The sequence below is a fragment of the Oncorhynchus nerka genome, linkage group LG3, assembly GCF_034236695.1.
Source record: "Oncorhynchus nerka isolate Pitt River linkage group LG3, Oner_Uvic_2.0, whole genome shotgun sequence".
Classification (NCBI taxonomy): Eukaryota; Metazoa; Chordata; class Actinopteri; order Salmoniformes; family Salmonidae; genus Oncorhynchus; species Oncorhynchus nerka.
The window spans coordinates 43,576,688-43,601,917 of NC_088398.1; the positions used below are offsets into that span (position 1 = coordinate 43,576,688).

Consider the following 25,230-nt stretch of genomic DNA (forward strand, 5'->3'; position numbering starts at 1 on the left):
ACCTGTAGGTGGTGGCGAGTGAGGGGCTGAGGCTGGGCCGGGCCGAGGCCGCAGGACCGACTGAGCAGAGGGCAGGCTTGGCGCTTCGAGCTCCCGTATTGTCACTGTCCATAAAGCTTCCGCGAGGGTCGTGCGACCTGGGGCGTGGTCGGAGTGTCGTCTGTTTGTACTGGGCCGTCAGGTTCGTGGACTGACACTCATTGTCATGCCAAACAATGAATGGAGCTGAGCGGAGCCTGAGCAAAGCGGCATGTTGTTATGGGACGGCCGGTCTCCATTGTCTCCAACCCCCTCTCCACTAAGCCTGGCACAGACCGACGGGGGGGGGGCAGGCAGAGGGCCCCCGCCGCTTCTGCTCCTCGCCGCAGGGGATGAATAAGCACAGGCCTTGTTTAATGGTCATTACCGCAGCCGTTGTCCTGACGCGTCGCATCATTAAGCTGAATAGATGTGTCCCATTCCGCGGCTGACTGAGCCATGCTCGGCAAACACAATGAATTTATACATGGAGACCATAGCTAGAGCCATTCTATTTAAGGCCAGTAGTAGACGCTTCTTTTTAGGCCGTGTGGTCTTTGCCCTTGTTTCAATAGATGGGTGCCCATGTTATGAGATGCTAAGTATGAATGTATTTGATCCATATTTGTCACGGGCTTCATACTGTTCATAACAACCGCTCCTGTGGAAGTTGGTGTTGGGAATGTACAATAAAAACATCCAATATTAAAAGATGAGGAGAGTGATGTTGTGTATCACGTTGCAGTAATAGTTATGGCCGCCGAGTAGATGCAGTGAGGGACTGATGGGCTGGCGACCCTTAAGTGTTTGGCTGCAGGATGGGAGAGGGCCAGTTACTTAGTGCCTTCAGAACGTATTCACACCCCATTACTTTTTCCATATTTCGTTGTCTTACAAAGTAGAATTAAAATGGATTTAATTATAAATAAATAAAAATTCCAAGGATCTTTGCAAAATATTCTATAATATCAAAGTGGAATACAAATTTGAACATTTGTAAAAAATAAAAATGATCTCTTGATTGGATACAGCTGAAGTCGGAAGTTTACATACACTTAGGTTGGAGTCAACTCGTTTTTCAACCACTCCACAAATTTATTGTTGACAAACTATAGTTTTGGCAAGTCGGTTAGTTCATCTACTTTGTGCATGACAGAAGTAATTTTTCCAACAATTGTTTACAGACAGATTATTTAACTTATTATTCACTGTATCACAATTTCAGTGCGTCAGAAGTTTACATACATTAAGTTGCCTGTGATTTTAAAAGGCTTGGAAAATTCCAGAAAATGATGTCATGGCTTTAGATGCTTCTGATAGGCTAATTGACATCATTTGATTCAATTGGAGGTGTACCTGTGGATGTATTTCAAGGCCTACCTTCAAACTCAGTGCCTCTTTGCTTGACATCATGGGAATGTCAAAAGAAATCAGGCAAGACCTCCGAAAAAAAATTGTAGACATCCACAAGTCTGGTTCGTCCTTGGGAGCAATTTCCAAACGCCTGAAGGTACCACATTTATCTGTACAAACATAGTATGCAAGTATAAACACCATGGGACCACGCAGCCATCATACCGCTCAGGAAGGAGACACGCTCTCTCCTAGAGATGAACGTGCTTTGGTGCGAAAAGTGCAAATCAATCCCAGAACAGCAGCAAAATACCTTGTGAAGATGCTGGAGGAAACGGGTAGAAAAGTATCTATATCCACAGTAAAACAAGACCTATAACGACATAACCTGAAAGGCCGCTCAGCAAGGAAGAAGCCACAACTCCAAAACCACCATTAAAAAAAGCCAGACTATGGTTTGCAACTGCACATGGGGACAAAGATCATACTTTTTGGAGAAATGTCCTCTGGTCTGATGAAACAATAATGGAACTGTTTGGCCATAATGACCATCGTTATGTTTGGAGGAAAAAGGGGGAGGTTTGCAAGCCGAGTAACAACATCCCAACCATGAAGCACGGGGGTGGCAGCATCGTGTTGTGGGGGTGCTTTGCTGTAGGAGGGACTGGTGCACTTCACAAAATCGATGGCATCATGAGTCAGGTTAATTATGTGGATATATTGAAGCAATATCTCAAGATCTCAGTCAGGAAGTTAAACCTTGGTTGCAAATGGATCTTCCAAATGGACAATGACCCCAAGCATACTTCCAAAGTTGTGGCAAAAGGACAAAGGACAAAGTCAAGGTATTGGAGTAGCCATCACAAAGCCCTGACCTCAATCCCATAGACAATTTGTGGGCAGAACTTAAAAAGCATGTGCGATCAAGGAGGCCTACAAATCTGACTCTGTTACACCTGCTCTGTCAGGAGGAATGGGCCAAAATTAACCCAACTGCTTGTGGAAGGCTACCTGAAATGTTTGACCCAAGTTAAACAATTTAAAGGCAATGCTTCCAAATACTAATTGAGTGTGTAGACCTCTGACCCACTGGGAATGTGATGAAAGAAATCAAATCTGAAATAAATCATTCTCTCTACTATTAGACATGTTCACATTATTAGAATAAAGTGGTGATCCTAACTGACCTAAAACAGGGAATTTTTACTTGGATTAAATCTCAGGAATTGTGAAAAACTGAGTTGACATTAATTTGGCCACGGTGTATGTAATCCTCCGACTTCAACTGTAAGTATTCAACCTCTTGAATCAATACATGTTAGAATCTTCTTTGGCAGCGATGACAGCTGAGAGTCTTTCTGGGTAAGTCTCTAAGAGTTTTGCACACCTGGATTTTACAATATTTGCACATGATCTTTATTTAAAAAATGTTGCCATCTACCAATAGGTTCTTTGTGAAGCATTGGAAAACCTCCCTGGTCTTTGATTGAGTCTGTGTTTTGAAATTCACTGCTCGGCCTCAGTTGAACACTATTGGACGCAGAGTGAGTCCACGCAACTTATTATGTGACTTGTTAATCACATTTTTACTCTTGAACTTATTTACGCTTGCCATAACAAAGGGGTTGAATACTTATTGACTCAAGACATTTCAGCTTTTCATGTATTTATTAATTTGGAAAGATTTCTAAACATAATTCAACTTTGACTGTGTGTGTGTGTGTGTGTGTGTGTGTGCCAGTGACACTATCAATTTAGTCGATTTAAAATTCCAGCTGTAACACAACAAAAAGTTGAGGGGTGTGAATACGTTCTCGAAGGCACTGTAGTACTCGGCTCAGGCAGGAAAGACCTGGAGAGGCAGAGGGTCGTTTGCTCTGCTTCCATACAGGAAGCACTGGATCTCCTCCATACATGCAAGCAGCCGCAGTGGAGGCAGGGATGGGGCACAGAGCGTGGGTAGGACAGGCTTGGAGCTGGTCCGATAGTCGTGGTTATCAAGCTCTTAGCGCCTTATGGCAGCAGCAGATGCCCCTTTCGGCCATGTTTCATCATAAACACAATCTGGATTCCATTCAGATCTGCTTCATTGCTCAGCAGAAAACACAACACGAATTTACCTTGCTGTATCTAGTTTTTATTTTAATTTTATTTTTTTACATCTTTTACATTTTAGTCATTTAGTGTAGTGGTTCCCAAACTGTTAAGGAACTCAGTCTGGCTTTCACTGTTGAAAGTTGTAATAGTCGACTGCACAAAGTACAATTTCAAAATTGGGTAGTGCATCACCAGTTCCTCTTGTCATGTCAGTCAGGTTTTTTTTAGCCCATAGAGTTTGTAATAATTAAACATGGCAAAATGGTATAGAATTGCAGGAAATAAGCTTCAAACCTACAATGTTTTCTCCACCAACAAGACTGGGGTGAACAGTTTGTCATGATAGATGGGGGGGGGGTGGTGTTCCCCAATACTGGAAAATGGGCCTGAGTGGAAAAAATGTGGGAACCCTTGATTTAGCAGATGCTCTTATCCAGAGCGACTTAACCCTAATTGCTCCTGTAAGTGCCTTGCTCAAGGGCACATTGAAGTCTGCTCTGGGATTCAAACCAGTGACCTTTTTGGTTACTGACCCAACGCTGTTAACCGCTTGGGAACCCTATTTCTAGCCCTGAGATTTGCACGTTTCTTCCCCGGCCTAGGACATTCAAGGCAACCACGGTCAAACGAGACAATTTGGCTTAGAAGGAAGGCCTACGAAATGAACTGAAAACACGGCCAACTATGTTCATGACAAACTATGTCTCTGTGTGTTTACACAAACATTTGTACGTCTTCAAGAAAAGTTTACATTTTAAAATGTTTAATAGTCCACGATACAATCGTGTCGTGTCATTTTGTTTTCCGTGGTGAGCTAAGTAGAGAGAGGGAGGGAGAGGAAGAGCTGAAGCAAGTCTGTTCTCTTCCTGGAAGGGTCGTCCACCCGGTATGCATCCCACTCCCTATACAGTGCACTGCCCTGGTCGTAAGAGGTGCACTACGTAAGGGAATAGGATGCCATTTGGGACGCGTTGTGTTTGTCAGGCTCTGGCCCAGTGGTTCCACACCGTCCTGCCAACTGGCTGTGAAATGGTTTCTTTGAATCTTTTCTCTGTTTTGCCTACAAGAAGCACCCCTGCGAGTTTCATCAAATGTTCTTTATTATACACAACACGCGGTATGAACTCCGCGGTATGAACTCTTGGGTCCTGGTGGCCTATTTTCCTCTCATGTCAACAGATTACCAGAACTCCCTAGCCTCCAGTGAGCTGTAAAGTCTATTTGTTAGTTTTTTTTTTTTGGGGGGCATAAAGTCCCCCCCCTCTCTCTCCCCTTCTCTAGTCTAAACAGTTGTTCCAGCACCAGTGACCGGACAGCGTAGCCAGTCGAACTGCACACATGCTTTTTCAGGAGACCATTATGAAAGTGGTATGTGCGGAGACATGCACATACCAGTGATCTGTGCGCTCAGATTTAATATCATGTGTAATGTGGTGCAGTGCCGAGAGAGCATGAGGATAAGCACAAGGTGTTGGCGTCACACACACACACACACACACACACACACACACACACACACACAGAGTACACTAGTGCTGTTAGATTACCCTGTGCAGTGCAGTGTTTGAGCTTTATTTAAAAGATGAGCAGTTACACCATCACCCCAGGACGTATTTTGCCAGATGTCACGAAAAAGATATCATTGTCTCCAAGACCTTGAGATGTTATGATCTTCCTCAGAGACAGTCTATAATAACTAGACTCTGAGTAAGCTTGACTTGATAACTAGATCTAGTCTGTTTTTATTTGTCATCATAGACCTGATTCTTGACCAGAAAATACGTTTTCCTCTCGCATGTTCTATACATCTCTAAAGCGGCTGCCATGAAGGATTGATCATTTCCTTTAAAGTATATCAGTGTGTTTTCCTGTCAGGAAATATACACATGGCGCTCTCTGTTTCTGTCCCTGTTTAAGATTGTGTGTGTGTGTGTGCGCGCGCTAGAGCCACACTGGATGTTCCTACTTCCTGAGGAAACTGCAGTGTTGTTCGTCTCTCCCTCTCTGTGTGGTGGAGCAGGGTTGAGCAGTGTTCCCATCTCTGTAACCCTCTCTGCAGCAGGCACAGGCTGCACATGACCATTACAGAGCCAGAGGAGAGCAGCGAGGAGAGGAGGGGACAAGTCAAGTCAAGGCAGGGGAGGGAGGACGGGAGGGAGGGAGGGGGAGCATTGGCTAGCACTCTTCTGAGCCAAATGAGTCTCCAGTCAGGAGACGTTCTCGGAGCACCTACAGAAGTGGTGGAGAGGAGGCGTGAAAAGTGGGCACCCTGAAGCCACAGAGACCTTGTCCAATTTCCTCTTGAGGAGCGCTGTGACTACATCTTGAGGAGTGGAGTGCTGTGACTGTGTGGCTGGGTGATGCTTCATGGAATGGACTTACAGCTGGGCTGAAGAAAGAGTGAGCTAAGCTAGCTAGATTACCGCCTCCTCAGCCACACACGCAATTAAGGTGAGTGGGAAATGGCTGTGTGGGATGTATGTAGGTCTAGTTTGTGTGTGTGTGTACATGTAGGTCTAAAAGTGTAGTGTGTGTGTGTACATGTGTGTTTATACATGTGTATGTATACATGAATGCGTTTTTTGAGTCTCTTCGTATGACATGCTGCAGTGCTTGAAGCCCGGCTGAGAGACGGGGAGAGAGAGCCCAGGCAGAGTCCTAGACACGCAGCCTCGCTGGGGTTAGATAATTACAAGAGTCAGATGCTGATTCCTGCATTGCTCCCTGAGGAGCAGCTAGTAGAAGCAAGGCAGAATAACAGTCTTTTTGCCCAGGCTAAAGTGGTGCTTCTATCTCTGTGTGTGGGCTGTACATTATCATGCGTGTGTGTGGTTTAAATGGTTTGTTTGTTTTCCAAGGCATATCATTTCCCCCACGTTATTGGCGTGTGATTGTGCTTGTTTTTGTACATCTATGTCTGTTCTTCATTCCTTCTTGTCATCATCATCATCAGTGGAGAAGCACCCATGTCTTTTTAAAAATTTTTTTTTTTTTTTTACCAGGAAGTACCATTCGGGCCGTAAAACCAGTTTTACAAGGGAGACCTTGTATAAGGCATGGCATCTCCGACCTTGTGTTAATGTGTCTTGTCCTTGTGTCTTTCTGCAGGAGCTCCAGTTTGAGAGGCTGACCAGGGAGCTGGAGGTAGAGAGACAGATTGTGGCCAATCAGCTGGAAAGATGCAGACTCGGGGCCGAGTCGCCAGGCGCTGCTAGCGACAGGTGATGAGAACACACACACACACACACACGTAGTGTAATATGCTCGTCATAGCTTGGCACATGACTTCTTCCTCAGTCACAGCACTTGGCGTTCTCCATAGTATAGCCTCTTGGCAAGAGAATACAGTGGCAGTGTAATGAAATCTGATTGGACGGTGTACGTGGAACAGAGACGGAGGCGTCATCTTCGACGCTCTCATCAAGTCACCTATCAGTTTGACTCACCATTACATGGCTGAGATGTCAAAAACAGTAGGTTGTCTATGGTAGCAGATACTGGAGAAGATGGCAGGAAGTTTGCTGGTCTAGGCTTAAGCCTACTTTATACCCTACGCAATTGTGCACTGCAAGAACACAATTAGCTACGCAAAATGGCCGTCCTGCGTACTTGTGTCGAGTTACAAATTGCGGCCACCGCACACTTTTGTGTATTTTTGCTAGGCAAGCACGCCAAGCATTTTGTGTAGCTTATTGTGTTGCATACTTGCATAGGCCAGGGATTTTCTTGCCCAGTAACCCACGACCAGGCAAACCCACGACCAGGCAAACCCACGACCCAGGGTCTCCCATCATACTATATGTTAGCAAAAAATGATTAATACATTTGGTAAGACAGTTTCATTCTTTTGACCTTTCCACAGTTCATTGGAAGAGGAAGTGTGAACTCTTACCTTTATAGCTAATGTACTATTTATCTTGGCATCGTAGAGAAAATGTTTCAGTTTTGAAGCAAATGTTGTGCAATTCTACATAGTTTGGCATGCAGCTGAGAGACAATTTGACCGTTTTAAAGGTAATTTCCTGCAATTCCATGCATTTTGCCATTGCTAGTGCTCGGTTCCTCTGTTCAAACAGAACAAAATCAATGAGCATGTTTTTTTGTTTAAATAAAAACAATTATATTCTCCTTGACTTTCTAGTGTTTTGATTGTTTGTTCTCACAGATGGTATTATTTAAAGATTTTATATATATATATATATATATATATATATACATATATATATATATATATATACAGAAAATATTGAGGCCCCTTCCCGTTTTCCACATTTTGTTACGTTACAGCCTTCTAAAATTTATTCAATTATGTTTTTTCCTCATCAATCTACACACAATAACTCATAATGACAAAGTGAAAACAGAAATGTTAGCAAATGTATAAAAATAAAAAACAGAAACCTTATTTGCATAAGTATTCAGACCCTTTGCTGTGAGACTCGAAATTGAGCTCAGGTGCATCCTGTTTCAATTGATCATCCTTGATGTTTCTACAACTTCATTGGAGTCCACCTGTGGTTAATTATGTTGATTGGACATGATTTGGAAAGGCACACACCTGTCTACATAAGGTCCCACAGTTGACACTGCATGTCAGAGCAAAAACCAAGCCATGAGGTGAAAGGAATTGTCCGTAGTGTTCCGAGACAGGATTCTGTCGGAACAGATCGGGGAAAAGGTACCAAAACAATTCTGCAGCATTGCAGGTCCTCAAGAGGGCCTTGTGCATTTCAGTTAAAATAACAACTCAATGTTTATATCCCAGGTCAAATTAGTTAGCAACAGAAAGCTAGCTATCTAAATTTCCCTCAATGTTTGTTTTTCGACATGTCCCCAAGTTAATATAATTGGTTCAGAGTTTTATTTTTGATATTTCAAATTGCGTCTGGTGTGGGGTGGACAAAATCAACTTGCGCTCTTGCAGTCTGGTCAGCATGTTAGTTAGATGTACAATTGCACGACTAAGACCTCTGCAAAAACGTTAATTATTGACAGATTTCTTGAGTTATTTTAGAGTAATTCTGACTATTTTGAGGAAGTGCATACAGCGTCTCAAAATGAACAAAAAGTACTATTCCTGCTTTTTTCTAGTTTCTCAAGCGGTCTTTTATGGGAGTATGCGAGCGCACTCGTTCGTTTCGGCTAGCTGAATTCTGCTAAGCTCCATCTGAACTGAAGCATGCTGATGCCTTAACATGCTGACTAGACCGCTTGCACCATCACGCATGTTGATTTTGTCCACCCACACCAGACACGATCATGACACGCAGGTTGAAATATCATAACTAATTTGGGGACAGGTCGAAAAGCATGAAACATTTATGCCAATTTAGCTAGCTATTTTGCTGTCGCTAGCTAATTTGTCCTGGGATATGATCATTGGGTGGTTGTTTGACTTGAACTGCACAAGGTCCTCTCTACTGACAATTAATCCACAGGTCAAAGGGTAAACTAAGTTAGTTTCTAGTAATCTCTCCTTCAGGCTTCTTCTTCTTGACTTTATATGGTGGTTGGCAACCAACTTTAAGGTGCATTACCACCACCAACTGGACCCGATCTTTCAATCACCCACGTATATTGGGTATATGCTCCTAAAAGCCAATGTGATGGGAGAGGCAGGACTTGCACCGCGTCAAGTTCTATTTTAGCGTCTGGCTACGCCGACGCTCGTGAGCAGTGTGGGTGCAATGATTGAATAACATGTATGTGTAAATGGGTTGTGGTTGTGTGTGTGTCTTAAGATGCTATTTGAAGAGGTAGGGTATTATTTGGTTTCATGTGCTCCAGCTATGCAGCATTGGATCACACTGATTAATTTTGGGGGGATCATAGCACCTGATGTGGTGTTGAGTAGGAATGTTAATGGGGAAATGCAGCAAGGGAAATAAGAGGAGGTTAATGGACTGTGGCATGTTAGGGAAATTGCTTAATGAACACATGTTAGTGACACTTATTAATACTGGTGGTTTCTGTTGGTTTTTAATGTCTGCTTTAAATCAGTTATCCATTGTGCTGATGTGACCAGTTTTTTTGGTCTGTTTTTAGAGGAATGGCCAACAACATGTTGAATTATGTGGGATATTTGGCTGCGCCTGGAATTATGTCCCATATTACTCATGTTTATGCTCGAATTATGACCAGGTCCCATAGAGCTCTGGTCAAAAGTAGTGCACTTTATAGGGACTATGGTGCCATTTCGGACACACTCAGTGTATACAACGTATTGTGGAGAGCAGGTATTCCCAAACTGGGGTATGCACAATGCCTTCAAGGGGTACGCCAAATAAAAATGTTCAAACAGTCCGTTTTATATTTTCCAACGGGGCTATACATTTGGGTGAGGTTTTTCTCTCACCTGAGTAGCAATGTTGCACTGCCAAAAATAAATGAAACTATCTAATGTTCAGCAAAATAACAACACAATGTCAGATACAGGTAGCCCAGTCAAGTAATTAACATTCAATCACATGAACTGTTACGCTCTCGTGGGAATTCCACTAATGTTCCGTATGTAGCCAAACATAGCTGCTGCTCATGTTGGTATCTGTACTGATGGCGCAAAAGCCATGACAGGGAGTGTTAATGCGCGTGCAAGCAGTTGCTCCCGACGCCACTTTGGTACACTGCAGCATCCAGTGAGAGGCTCTTGCTGCCAAGGGAATGCCTGACAGCTTGAAATATGTTTTGGACACTACAGTGAAAATGGTTAACTTTGTTAAAGCAGCCCTTGAACTCTCGTGTGTTTTCTTCACTATGCAATGATGTGGGCAGTGACCATGTAACGATTTTACAACATACAAAAGTGCGCTGGTTATCAAGGGGCAAAGTATTGACTCGTTTAAAAAAAAATGAGAGACGAGCTTAAAACTTTCTTTACTGACCATCATTTTCACTTGTCTGACCGCTTGCATGATGACGAGTTTCTCACATGACTGGCCTATCTGGGTGATGTGCGGGACAAAATTGAGGCTATGATTTACATGATTGTGTGCAAATTAACTGAAGCTTACGGACAATGTCAAATGTGATATAGCGAAGCACCTGAGGGAGTTGGGTGCGCAATTACACATTTACTTTCCCGAAACTGATGACACAAACAACTGGATTCGTTATCTTTTTCATGCCCTGCCTCCAGTCCACTTACCGATATCTGAACAAGAGAGCCTCATCCGAAATTGCATGAAGCGGTTCTGTGAAAATGTTATTTTAATCAGAAGCCACGACAGAATTTCTGGATTGGGCTGCGCTCAGAGTATCCTAAGCCTAGTCCTAGTTTGGATTCTCGGCCCTCACTAGCATGAAAACAACTAAATACAGGCACAGACTGTGTGTGGAAAATGATTTAAGACAGACTCTCCAATACAACTCAACATTGCGGAGTTATGTGCCCTTCTCATTAACCTGTGGTGAGTTATTCACAATTTTCGATGAACAAATAAGGTTTTATATGTAAGATGGTTAAATAAAGAGTAAAATTATTGATTATTATTATTTGTGCCCTGGTCCTGTAAGAGCTCTCTGTCGCTTCCCACGAGCCAGGTTGTGACCAACTCACACTCGTTCTTATGTTTAATTAGGTTGTGTGTGTGTGGCAGGCTTACAATGATGGCAAAAACAATGTGTGAGAGTGTGCTGACCCTGGTGCTAGAGGGGGTACACCGCTGGAGGTTGAATGTTTTGAAGGGGTACGGGACTATAAAAAGTTTGGGAACCGCTGGTGTAGAGGACATGAGGTCTCTACTTTCTAGTGCTATGTCTCTTTGTGGCTTGCCTGTTAGAACTCATTAGCCTTACCAGCATAGTTCTATGTGGGTATAGTGCTCCAGCCTCCAACTCTTGAAAGTAGAGTGTAACCTAAATCATGAAAGCTCTTTCTGGGATTTAATAACCCTGGGGCCCTCATAGGAAGCATCTCCTCGCCGCAGACCTCAGCTATGTCCAAATGGCACCCTATGTAGTGCACTACTTTCTGGAGCTGGTCAAAAGTAGCGCACTACATGGGGAATAGGGTGCCATTTGGGACATGGCCCCAGATTACCTGCATGGCTCCAGCAGGCCAACGGCAGCTCTCCATGTGTGAGTGTCCATTACAGAGCTCCCAGAGCTGCTGCAAAGAGGAGCTGAAGATCAGCCTGGACTGAGAGGGAGGCTCTCCAAAGTCTCTCCATACAAAGGCTGTCTACAGGGGAAATGGTGTCAACCAGGCTATTTACTGCTATTTCCTCCACAAGCTAGATCCACTCTCATCCTCAGTGAGAGTGGATCTAGCCATGATATTAATCATATTTTTAGATAGTTAAATACCAAGGTACCAGCACCATTTTCTCCCTACAGGATAGGGGTAATTTCCTCTGGTTGTAATCTCAGCACTCACAAGTGATATTGGCTTAGCTCTTCATCACAACAGTGAGTGGTTTTACAGGGTTATTTTGAGCCTTTGTATACCTTGTATGCAATGACATTCAATCATGTGATGGCCATGGCCAGTAGGGAGAGGTTGTGGCCTTTTTTGGTGACCCTAGCCAGACTAATCTGCTTTGGCAGGTCATTGTGGCCAGTGAGTTGCACATGTGTGACGCTACCTGCACTGTGTTGACTTGGAGAGCTGTGAAATGCACCCTTTACTAACTGAGCAGGGCTGTTGAACGCTCCCTGGTCTGTACTGACTGTACAATCTGGGTAAAGCTTCCTGTATTACTGACTGAGCAGGGCTGTTGAACGCTCCCTGGTCTGTACTGACTGTACAATCTGGGTAAAGCTTCCTGTATTACTGACTGAGCAGGGCTGTTGAACGCTCCCTGGTCTGTACTGACTGTACAATCTGGGTAAAGCTTCCTGTATTACTGACTGAGCAGGGCTGTTGAACGCTCCCTGGTCTGTACTGACTGTACAATCTGGGTAAAGTTTCCTGTATTACTGACTGAGCAGGGCTGTTGAACGCTCCCTGGTCTGTACTGACTGTACAATCTGGGTAAAGCTTCCTGTATTACTGACTGAGCAGGGCTGTTGAACGCTCCCTGGTCTGTACTGACTGTACAATCTGGGTAAAGCTTCCTGTATTACTGACTGAGCAGGGCTGTTGAACGCTCCCTGGTCTGTACTGACTGTACAATCTGGGTAAAGCTTCCTGTATTACTGACTGAGCAGGGCTGTTGAACGCTCCCTGTCCTGTGATGTAATGCTCCCTACTTACTCCCTGGTCTGTAGTGAAGCAGCGTCCAGAATAGAGCCATCACAATCAGTCTGGGGGGGAAGAGTCATTGGTGTCCCACTGTGGGATCAATACAGACCTCCACAGGCCTGTAAAGAACACATGCACAGTAATTTTCACACCTTTTTTTTAACAGCCTGTGAAGAAGGAACGAGGTGGCAATCCCGGGGGTGATTTGTGTCTGAATGGAACAGACTACCCGAGACTTAAAGACAGCACTTAGCTCAGTAGCCCGACCGGCACCAACAATAGAGGTGATACCATGCAAAAAGGGTTCTGTTGGGGCTCATTACATCCCGTTACACCTCCAGTACTAGAGTACTTCATACAGTGCATTCGGGAAGTTTTAAGAGACATTGACTTAAAAAAAAAGTATATATATATTACAGGGTAGCCTAGTGGTTAGAGCGTTGGACTAGTAACCAGAAGGTTGCAAGTTCAAACCCCCGAGCTGACAAGGTACAAATCTGTCGTTCTGCCCCTGAACAGGCAGTTAACCCACTGTTCCCAGGCCGTCATTGAAAATAAGAATTTGTTCTTAACTGACTTGCCTGGTTAAATAAAGGTAAAATAAAAAAAAAAAAACATTACAGCCTTATTCTAAAATGGATTCAATTGTTTTTGTCCCTTATCAATCCACACACAATGCCATAATGACACAGCAAAAACAGGATTTTAGAATTTTGTGCTAATCTATATAAATATATTTTTTAAAGCATATCCAATTTACGTACAGTACCAGTCAAACGTTTGGACACCTACTCATTACAGGTTTTTTCTTTATTTAAAAAAAAATATTTTCTACATTGTAGAATAATAGTGAAGACATCAAAGTTATGAAATGACACACATGGAATCATGTAGTACCCAAAAAAGTGTTAAACAAATCAAAATATATTTGAGATTCTTCTAAGTAGCCATCCTTTGCCTTGATGACAGCTTTGCACACTTTTGGCATTCACTCAACCAGTTTCATGAGGTAGTCACCTGGAATGCATTTCAATTAACAGGATCATTTGTGGAATTTTTTTCCTTCTTAATGCATTTGAGAGCTCTGGAGCAGGTTTTCATCACGGATCTCTCTGTACTTTGATCCGTTCATCTTACCCTCGATACTGACTAATCTCCCAGTCTCTTCATCTGAAAAACATCCCCACGGCATGATGCTGCCAACACCACGCTTCACCCTAGGGATAGTGCCAGGTTTCTTCCAGATGTGACGCTTGGCATTCAGGCCAAAGAGTTCAATCTTGGTTTCATCAGACCAGAGAATCTTGCTTTTCATGGTCCTTTAGGTCCTTCATGGTCCTTTAGTCCTTTAGGTGCCTTTTGGCATACTCCAAGCGGGCTGTCACGTGCCTTTTTTTACTGAGGAGTGTCTTCCGTCTGGCCACTCTACCATAAAGGCCTGATTGGTGGAGAGCTGCAGAGATGGTTGTCCTTCTGGAAGGCTCTTGTATCTCCACAGAGGAACTCTCGAGTTCTGTCAGTCACCATCGGTGAAAAACCTTTTTTCGCTTTGCCATTATGGGGTATTGTGTGTAGATCGATGAGGGAAAAATACAGGCATCAGGGGTAGTATGACTTGACCAGGGGCCAAACTTTCTGGTTGGGTTGAGACCTCCCACTGGGGGAATGGAAGCTCCGGAGTGAAATGTCCCTGAGGTACAGATCTAGGATCAGCTTCTCCTCCCCCAATACTAAAGTTAAAGGGATACTAATGGATATCTACTTCCCCAGTCAGATTAACTTGTAGAAGTCTGGTATCTGATATACACTTCCAGTCATTGCGCAAATGATAGTTAGCAATTGTGCTAGTCAGCAACTTCCTTCAAACTGCACGCGGAGACATTAAAATGGGATCCACTAGTTCATCTGACTCTGGGGAAGTAGTCAAAATCCTCTCTTGAAGGAGAAATCCACTCAATTATGTTTTGGTATGTTTTTCAATAGTCCAAATCAAATGTATTTATAAAGCCCTTCTTACATCAGCTGATACCTCAAAGTGCTGTACAGAAACCCAGCCTAAAACCCCAAACAGCAAGCAATGCAGGTGTAGAAGCACGGTGGTTAAGAAAAGCTCCCTAGAAAGGCCAGAGCCTAGGAAGAAACCTAGAGAGGAACCAGGCTATGAGGGGGGGTCAGTCCTCATCTGGCTGTGCCGAGTGGAGATCATAACCGAACATGTTCAAATGTTCATAGATGACCAGCAGGGTCAAATAATAATAACAATAGTGGTTGTCGAGGGTGCAACAAGTCAGCACCACTGTTGATATGGTCTCCAAAATGTTTTAAATGCCAGCAGTCAAGTTTTCAAGATATTGGACTTTCAAGAAGCAAAGTGTCACCGGCCACATCATCACGATGATGCAAAATAATTGAGCAAATGCATGTTGCGTTGTGTCCAGTGACACTTTGGTTCTTGGTGGACTAATTATAAAAATACAGAAATATTGTTTTTGAGTGTTTTCCTTAACCATTTTTGGGGGGAAATGCAAAACTGTCCCAAGATCAGCGTCTATGGGCAACTTCACACTCCACTGGAATGGAATGCGTAAACACTTCCCCTTTGTACCTTACCAACGGACTGATGTGGTTGTGAGCTAAAGTTTTGCTGTCAGGTATGTTTTTGTTGTAATGTTTGTGAGTATCAGCAGTTTATTGCCTGTCTCCCTCCACTAACCCAGGCTGCTGTGACTGTGAGACTGGCTATGATGAAAGCAAGAGTTTGTGGTCATGTCCCAAAGGGTACCCTATTCCTTATATAGGGCACAACTTTTGACCAGAGCCTTATGGTCCACCCCTATGGGCCCTGGTCAAAAGAAGGGCACTATAAAGGAAATAGGGTGGCATTTGGGACGTACTGTTAAGCCACTTCATCTGCCATGGCTCAGTGGAGCACACCTCTCCTAGCGTCCTCTTTTAATTGCTTGCGCCTCGTTGTCATGTAGATCGCCCTCCCCTAATTCCAGTGGTGTAAGGTACCTACAGTGGCAAGAACAAGTGTGAACCCTTTGGATTTACCTGGATTTCTGCATAAATTGGTGATCAAATCTGATCTTCATCTAAGTCACAACAATAGACAAACATAGTGTGCTTAAATTAATAAAACACACATTATTGTGTTTTCCTTGTCGATATTGAATACATAATTTAACCATTCACAGAGTAGGTTGGGAAAAGTATGTGAACCCCTAGGCAAATTACTTCTCCAAAAGCTCATTGGAGTCAGCTAACCAGGAGTCAAATCAATGAGACAAGATTGGAGATGTTGGTTAGAGCTGCCTTGCCCTATAAAAAAACATTCACAAATATGAGTTTGCTATTCACAAGAAGCATTGCCTGATGTGAACCATGCCTCAAACAAAATACATCTCAGCAGACCTAAGATTAAGAATTGTTGACTTGCATAAAGCTGGAAAGGGTTACAAAAGTATCTCTATAAAAGCCTTGATGTTCATCAGTCCACGGTAAGATAAATTGTCTATAAATGGAGAAAGTCCAGCACTGTCGCTACTCTCCCTAGGAGTGGCTGTCCTTCAAAGATGACTGTAAGAGCACAGTGCATAATGCTCAATGAGATTAAGAAGAATCCTACAGTGTCAGCTAAAGACTTACAAAAATCTCTGGAATATGCTAACATCTCTGTTGACGAGTCTACGATACATAAAACACTAAACAAGAAAAAAACATTGCTGCACATCGGAAGTTTGCAAAAGTGCACCTGGATGTTCCACAGCGCTACTAGCAACATATTCTGTGGACAGATGAAACGACAGTTGAGTTGTTTGGAAGGAACACACAACACTGTGTGTAGAAGAGAAGGCACCAACATCAAAACCTCATCCAACTGTAAAGTATGGTGGAGGGAGTGTCATGGTTTGGGGATGCTTTGTCTTCCTCAGGGCCTGGACAGCTTGCCATCATCGACGGAAAAATGAATTCCCAAGTCTATCAAGACATTTTGCAGGAGAATGTTAGGCTATCTGTCCGCCAATCAGAAGTTGGGTGATGCAACAGGACAACGACCCAAAACACAGAAGTAAATCAACAACAGAATGGCATGACCTCGAGAGCGGTTCAAACCAGACATCCCGAGAATATTGCTGAACTGAAACAGTTTTGCAAAGAGGAATGGTCCAAAATCCCTCCTGACCATTGTGCAGGTCTGATCCGCAACTACAGAAAACATTTGGTTGAGGTTATTGCTGCCAAAGGAGGGTCAACCAGTTTATTAAATCCAAGGGTTCACATACTTTTTCCACCCTGCACTGTGAATGTTTACACTGGGTGTTCAATAAAGATATGAAAATGGAGAATTGTTTGTTATTAGTTTAAGCATACTGTGTTTGTCTATTGTTGTGACCTAGATGAAGATCAGATCAAATTTTATGACACATTTTTATACATACATCAAGTTATTTCCAAAGGGTTCCCATACTTTTTCTTGCCACTGTAAGTAACACTTTAAAGTACTAAAGTATTTTTTTGGGGGGTGTCTGTACTTTTCTTTACCATTCATATTTTTGACTACTTTTTATTTTTTTTCACTACATTCCAAAAGACAATGTTATTTTTACTCCATACATTTTCCCTGCCACTCAAAAGTACTCAAATAGTCCAATTCACACACTGATCAAGACAACATCCCTGGTCATTTCTGCTGCCTTTGATCTGGCGGACTCACTAAGCACATGCTTCGTTTGTAAATGATGTCTGAGTGTTGGAATGTGCCCCTGGCTATCTGTAAATTAAAAACAATATATATGTATATATGTGCCTACTGGTTTGCTTAATACAAGGAATTTGATACGTAAGTATATTTTAGCAATTACATTTTCTTTTGATACTAGAGTAAAAGTATTTGGTTTTAAATATACTTAAGTAGTATTTTACTGGGTGACTTTTACTTGAGCCATTTTCTATTAAGGTATCTTTTACTTTTACTCAAGTATGACAATTGGGTACTTTTTCCACCACTGCCTAATTATATCAAATCCAATCAGCGAAATGGCAACAGCAGCTGGGTCGTCCCATGCTTTCTATCGCAGTTTTAGTCATTTATTTTTAAATCATCGCTGTATGTCTGATAAATCTGTGTTTATTTAATGAAAATAACCAATATATTTTAAGTTTATTTCTTGAGCCTTCTTTGGCCAGTGCTCAGCCCCGATTGGTTGATTAGGATGGTCACGCCCTTACCCAGATGAACAGTCATTGGTTTATTATAATAGGATTAATTGTGACGTCATGATGTGGGAAAAAGTTCCATCCCACGTGAACAGGCTGAAATTCCAGATTTTTTCCCAAACAGCTCTTACACAAAAAGGGCATTGTCATTTTCACAATTTCAGTGTCATTTCGACCTCCTAGTGTGGAAATATTATCACGTTTTTATCTGCACACTGCCCCTTTTTGTTGTAATCAATGAAGTCCCCTTTAATATAGACCTAATGGAGAATTCAATAAATCTCATTTTTAATATGAATAAAGACTTGTTAAAGTGCCAGAATTCATCATTTTGACATGTCCCTCCATGTACCTTATGTGACTTCCAGGAAGATGTTAACCCACTTAACCCCCAGTTTTCACCATCATTGTAAAGCCCTGTTTATTTCTGTTGCTTGAACAAAGTCATTTCTTAAGATTGATATTTCCTGTGATTTAGTGAACACGTTTTTAGGTTAAAAAAAAACCTGTCCCTCATTTTAAGGTCGACCCTTTTACGTGAACTGAACTCTCATTTTAATAAGGTGAAACTATTCGTTAAAAAAAAATGTATCTAAAGAAACATTGAACATCTAATAGTCAAATCATCATGTAAAAGCAGGTGAGCTGGTCGTAATCTTTTTGGGCCATTTTCTGGTGTTTTGTGGTGGAATACAGAGCGGATCAAGTACAACTTGTCAACCCTGTTACCCATAGACAGGCTAGAAATGTTTTGGCATTCAATTACCCCTTCCTGTTGCACACCACAAGCTTCCATTTCCCCCGTCACAATGGGATTTATGGCTGATTTAAGATGACATGGTCAACCCTGTTACTCTATTTGGCACTTAATAGAATCTCACAATAGTACCTTTTCTATTCAACCTCTTGACGAGAAAGAACGTGATCTTTATGACCATGTCAAAATGAGGTGAAATCAAGTGGGGGTTTTTTCTCACCAAGTTGCACATCTCAAAAGGCACTGAATTGGTGGAATGACCCAGGTGCATGGCAATAATGACCTGCTAGAAATTTCCTTGGAAAGCATGTGGGTGGGGACCCTGCTTTTAGGTCCAGAGCTCACAGAAGTCTTCTAGATGACTAGATTTATTAGAAATGACCTGAAAATTGCTCTGTTTTAAATGTCATTTTCTAAGTGAAGCTGACCGGTCCAGGTGGCTGTTAGTTAAAGCTTTTATATGTTTGGACTTGGTGAGTTTTAGTTTAGTGCTGCTCTCTGCTTTGAGATAATCATGTTGAAGTGGCTGAGGTATACTATAGCGGAGAAACTTGGGGCCTAGTTGTATGGCCTCTTACAGGCAGAGGGTGCGTCCCAAATGGCACCCTACTCCCTACATAGTGCAGAACATTTGTCCAGAGCCAAATAGGATCGACTGTATGTACTTTGCGCCCTTGGCAAATGTAGTGCACTACATAGAGGGTAAGGTGCCCACTTGGGACACTACAACAGAGTGGCTCTCTGGTGGGCTTCAGTAGAAGTGGCCTCATCCGTTAAGCTCTGACCCTCTCCTGCCTCAGCACTTTCCCAGGCCCATCATTGGGATGGGGCATCAGTTTGAGCTATCTGCCTGCCCACTTCTCCACTGATTCAGGACCAGCCACCACTGACCCCACCATCCATCACACTCTCCACCTATGGGTCCACTTGGCTCTGCAGTACCAGCATGCTCAGCTTGTGTCCAAAATGGCACCCTACTCCCTACGTAGTGCACTGCTTTTGACCAGGGAATAGTAAGTGCACTGTATAGGGAATTGGGTGACATTTGGGGCGTAGCCTCGGTATTTGTCTGAGGGCCGTAATGTGTTTTAACATGGACTCGCTGTCAGGCTACCAAGCTTTATACCTCCTTATTCTTGGGAGACAACTGCCCCTTTATTGCTGAGGAAATATCCTTCCGCATCCATGTCATTGTTGCGTATGCTCAGCACGCAGTAGTAACTCAGAACAGGCAGATGTATGTGTGCATCCATCCGTATGTGTGTGTGTGTGTGTGTACACGTGTCCTGATTGGCTGTTTCAGTCTGTTTTATTATCGGTGGGGCATTGGCATTTTTGCTCAGATATCAATTGTTTTTTTTCTATTTACTTTAGTAGCAGAGCTAGCTAGCAGCTTGTCTTCAGCTTCAGAGCCTCAGACCCCATCAGGATGGATGGCCAAGCCTGACCTTTTTCCGTTTATTCTTAGTGTGTTTCTCAAAGACCGGCGAGGATGAAAAATAACCGACACGACCTCAGGGAAAAGGATGATCCTCCTCGTTGTCTGTCGTGGCAGTAAAGATCACCTAGAGAGGAGAAACAGCCATTTTGAATCGTATTTAAATGTTTGGTTGTAGCCATGTTATTTGTATGTTGGCATATGCTGCACTGGCCACAACTACCTCTGTTTCTATTTGGTCTGGTCTATGAATTCTCTGGTTGCATCTGAACTGACAATGTTCTTTCAATTTCATGTTTATTGTGATTTGTTGGGGTGCATCCCAAATGGCACCTTATATAGTGCACTACTTTGGGCCAGAGGCCTATTTCAGGCACACCTTTATCTCAAGCACAAGTAAAATAGGCCCATTTGTAAGCATTCGGAGGATGTCTGCTGGATATCTTCTATATGAATTTAAACAAGTGTCCTGTTGAGAACATTCACTTTCTGTCTCTTATTTGTCCATGTATCTAAGACCTTCTCTCTCTTTTTGTCTTTCAGCTCGTCTGAGAAGTCCCTCCCCTGGAGATCTGCAGGTACGGTCTGATCATCCTTCCCTACACCATGTTTGACACATTCCCTATTCCCTTTATAGTGCACACATTTTGACCAGGACCTAAAGGCCTCTGGTCAAAAGTAGTGCACTATATAGTGAAATGGGTGCCATTTGTGACACAAAGTCCATGTCACCATACACTGATTGATATTCTTGTGAATCATTGAACACCATACCATGCCATGGATGCAGTGCATTCAGAAAGTATTCAGACCCCTTCACTTTTTCCAAATGTTGTTATGTTCCAGCCTTATTCTAAAATTGATCAAATAGTTTTTCTCATCAATCTACACTCAATACCCCATAATGACAAAGCAAAAACTATTTTTTAGCCAATTTAGCCAATTTATAATGAAAGGAAAACTGAAATCACATTTATGTAAGTATTCAGACCCTTTACTAAGTACTTTGTAGAAGCACCTTTGACAGCGATACAGCCTCGAGTCTTCTTGATTATGACACTACAAGCTTGGCACACCTGTATTTGAGAAGTTTCTCCCATTCTCCTCAAGCTAAGGTTGGATGGGGAGCGTCGCTGCAAAGCTATTTTCAGGTCTCTCCAGCGATGTTCGATCGGATTCAAGTCCGGGCTCTGGCTGGGCCACTCAAGGACATTCAGAGACTTGTCCCATCGGGTTCTTGGTCACCTCCCAGACCAAGGCCCTTCTCCCCCGATTACTCAGTTTGACCGGGCGGCCAACTCTAGGAAGAGTCTAGTGGTTACAAACTTCTTCCATTTAAGAATGATGGAAACCACTGTGTTCTTGGGGACCTTTAATGCTGCAGATAGTTTTTTGATACCTTTCCCCAGAACTGTGCCTCGACACAATCCTGTCTTGGAGCTCTACGGACAATACCTTTGACCTCGTGGCTTGGTTTTTGCTCTGACATGCATTGTCAACTGTGGGACCTTATATAGACAGGTGTGTGCCTTTCCAAATCATGTCTAATCAGTTGAAATTACCACAGATGGACTCCAAGTTGTAGAAACATCTCCAGGATGATCAGTGGGAACAGGATGCACCTGAACTCAATTTCAGAGTCTCACAGCAAAAGGTCTTAATACTTATGTAAATAAGGTATTTTTAAAATTAAATTAGCAAAACTTTTTTCACTTTGTCATTATGAGACATTGTGTGTAGATTGATAATTTTCTGTTATTTAATCAATTTTAGAATAAGGCTGTAATGTAAAAGATTGTTTGAAAAAGTCAAAGGGTCTGAATAGTTTCTGAATGCACTGTATATACTCTGTATACACAGTTTATTAGGGACACCACCACTTTCACGAAATTGATCGTTCCTACAGACAATGAGTCAGGTGGCCGTGGCTTATATAAAAGCAGGGCATTGAGGCATTCAGTTACTGTTTGATTCATCGTTAGAATGGGCAAAACGAGTGACCTAAGCGACTTTGAGCGTGGTATGTTTGTCGGTGCCAGGCGCGCCGGATCCAGTATCTCAGAAACGGGCGCCCTCCTGGGCTTGGGCTTTTAAGGTGCGACAGTGTCTAGGGTTTACCGAGTATAATGCGACAAACAAAGAAATATCCAGTCAGCGGCAGTCCTGTGGGTGAAAACAGCTTGTTGATGAGAGGTCAAAGGAGAATGGCAAGAATTGTGCAAGCTAACAGGTGGGCCACTAACAGACAAATAGCGGCGCAGTACAACAGTGGTGTGCAGAACGGCATCTCGGGACGCACAGCTCGAAGATCCTTGTCACGAATGGGCTATTGCAGCCTCCGGGTTCCATTCGTACAAGCTGAAAACAAGAAAAAGCGTCTCCAGTGGGCTCTCGATCACCAGCACTGGACAATTGAGGAGTGGAAAAACATTGCGTGAAACATGACTGCGAGTTCAGTTTATTTGAGTGGCCAGCGAAGTCCTCAGACCTCAACCCGACACAGCACCTTTCGAGATGAGATGGAACGGTCTGTTGAGTGTACCGCCGTCCAATCTGTAGCAACTGCGTGATGCCCTCGCGTCAGCATGGACCAACATCCCTGTGGAACGTTCCTTACACCTTGTAGAATACGCCAAAGAATTCCGGCTGTTCTGGAGACAAACGGGTTCCCGGTACTAGATGTGCTCCTTCAATGAATGACAGAATATCTCCTGTTTGGTTAAATCGAGTTGATGATTATACAGATGGCAGATTAGCTCATGAATAACGGAGAGATGAAGAGAGGTAATGGGTATGTTAAATAAATATGAATGTCTACTCATACCGTTATACCGATATCGACAGCAATACGAGACAGCGCGGGGAAATGTTATAGCTGTTCTTTGACATGCATAGGCGAGTGGAGTCCTTCGATAACGCATCGTATTGGATTACAGAATAAAGTTAAGAATTTTCATGCGAGACTGTTAGGATTTTGGGTTCCAGTGGGATTCGGACTGGTTAGGGAAATAGCCTAGGCTTTAGGACAGGAGAAGATGTATTTTTCTCTCATGCCTCTCTGAATTGTTATCAGACTTCATGTCTGTGACAGATGCCTATCACATTTGTCACTGTCTGACGATTCACAATAACGGCTCAAAGATGCACATGTTATTGTATAGGATATACAGTGGGGGTTTCCTGTTGGGTTTAACTGCATCTGGGTCACGTGTAAATGTTGTAATTTACGGGGGTCTTATTATTTCGGGAAACGTAAAGAATTCCCTGTTCCCTGGACAGTCCCAGGATCCCAGTTACCCATTTTAATCCCTCCTACTGACTGCCTTGATTAGTTTCTTCTGGCACATTTCAGATTCAATATTTCTCTTTAGCTACTCCCACTCTCTGACAGTAACACTTTCTCTCCACTCCAACTCTGTTTATTTAACACGGACCCTTGTAGGACCACAGTGACTTTGCTGCTGCTCAAATTGATAATGAAGTCCATTTTACTAATGTATTTCAAAGCTTATTAATTGTATAATGGAACTAAGTGAATCGCTGCCGCCGTCATTAATATTGTATTGTGGTTCTTGTCAGACTGACCCTACGGGGTTATGATCGTACATGTGCACTGTTACATTGCTTGTCTCGGTATTGTTTGGAATTTTCCACTCACTCCAGTCGGTTCATTGCTGACAAGCACGACTAGCAGACGGACACAGTAAGAACAAGGACATGAGTTCCAAATGGCACCCTATTCCATAAAGTGCACTACTTTTGACCAGGGCAAATAGGCCATAGAGCCTACTTTTTAAAATAAATATTGATTTCCTCATTGTAGATGAGAAATCATCGTTAGCCACAGTAATGTATTTATTCTAATCCAAATATGAAACAGAAATGATAGCTGGTGTAGATATGAAGTGAGAGGCTGCCTGTCTGTGGAAGAGGAGAGGTTATTGATGTTCCTCTCCAGTTATAATCAGCTGTCTAGCCATAATGGTCAGAGTTCATATACAGGTAATTACTTTGTCACCTGCGGCACTCCTCAACCACTTATTACGTTAACAGAGCCTGCGTCCCAATTGGCACCCTATTCCCTATATAGTGCGCTACTGTTGGCCAGAGCCCTATGTGGGCTCTATTGGGGCTCTATTGTCAAAAAGTTGTGCATTATAGGGAATAGGTTGCCTGTGACTGTGCTGTCCACATTCACAAGGTTAAAGAAAGGCTCTCTCTCCACAGTAACACTTCCTCTTGAAATCCACAGGCTGGCGACGGGCGGACCTGCCGGGGGCCCGGGAGGGCAATAAGCAGCCCAGCCAGCAGCCCAGCCAGACATAGTCATTACCCTTTACAGCAGCACACTGCAGCTAATTTCACTCCAATCACACTCTCTCACCCACAACACTCTACGGCTGCATTCCCAAATTGCACCTTATTCTTTAACCAGAGCCCTGGTTAAAAGTAGTGTACTAAATAGGGAATAGGGTGGCCTTTGTGACGCACATACACTTTAATCCCACCGTTCTGGAGGAGGGATGTAACACTCTCTTTCATTGTGTACCGTCTCATTTCTCAAACGGGGTCAAGTCTCTGTAGCGATGCCCTGAGGGCAGAAATGTCACATTAAGCTCCAGTCACTGTCTACCTGAAAAGTTACTCCTAATATGCTATGAGGAGCAGGAGGGATGAGTGAAGCTTTGTTGTAGTTGTTTATGAGGGAAAAAAGGTTTCTGCTTGTTCAGAAGTGACACCCCATTCAGATAATTTTCCATTGTTCTGTAAATACTGCTTTTAACGATTTAGTTTATCCTGCGCATACATTTTTCATGAATTCTTTACTCCCCCCCCCGTCACGATGGAAATCAGTCACACGGCAAACGTGGCCTTTTGAAAGATTTGTGTCCGCCGCGCCGCACACAGTGGGCAAGTCAACCATAATAATTGCAGCAGCAGAATTTATTGAGGTGCCGTAGCTGCAGTCAACTCATGCAACTAGAGGCGGCGTTGAGCTGCGGAGACGGCGGGCTCCTGGCAAGGAAATGGGTTACTGAGACACTTACAAGCCAGAAAGGAACAGCAGAGTGGCTCCTCCATGGAATTCGGCCTCCCCCCTCATCCATATGCCAGCCAACAATTCCCTCCCTCCGGTTCTGACTGGCTAGCTATTGGGTTCTGACA

The 25,230-nt window shown here is 43.2% G+C and overlaps 1 protein-coding gene across 9 annotated transcripts in view; it reads left to right on the top strand.

The window, feature by feature from the left end:
* LOC115108400 (plakophilin-4-like) overlaps positions 1-25,230 on the top strand; it is a 118,162-nt gene that overhangs the window by 48,221 nt on the left and 44,711 nt on the right. For all 9 annotated transcript variants that reach the window (XM_065012064.1, XM_065012104.1, XM_029632711.2 and 6 more), the window contains exons 3-4: positions 6,577-6,689; positions 20,608-20,642. In XM_065012064.1, the coding sequence (XP_064868136.1) occupies positions 6,577-6,689; positions 20,608-20,642 (148 nt within the window). The remainder of the gene's footprint in view (positions 1-6,576; positions 6,690-20,607; positions 20,643-25,230) is intronic.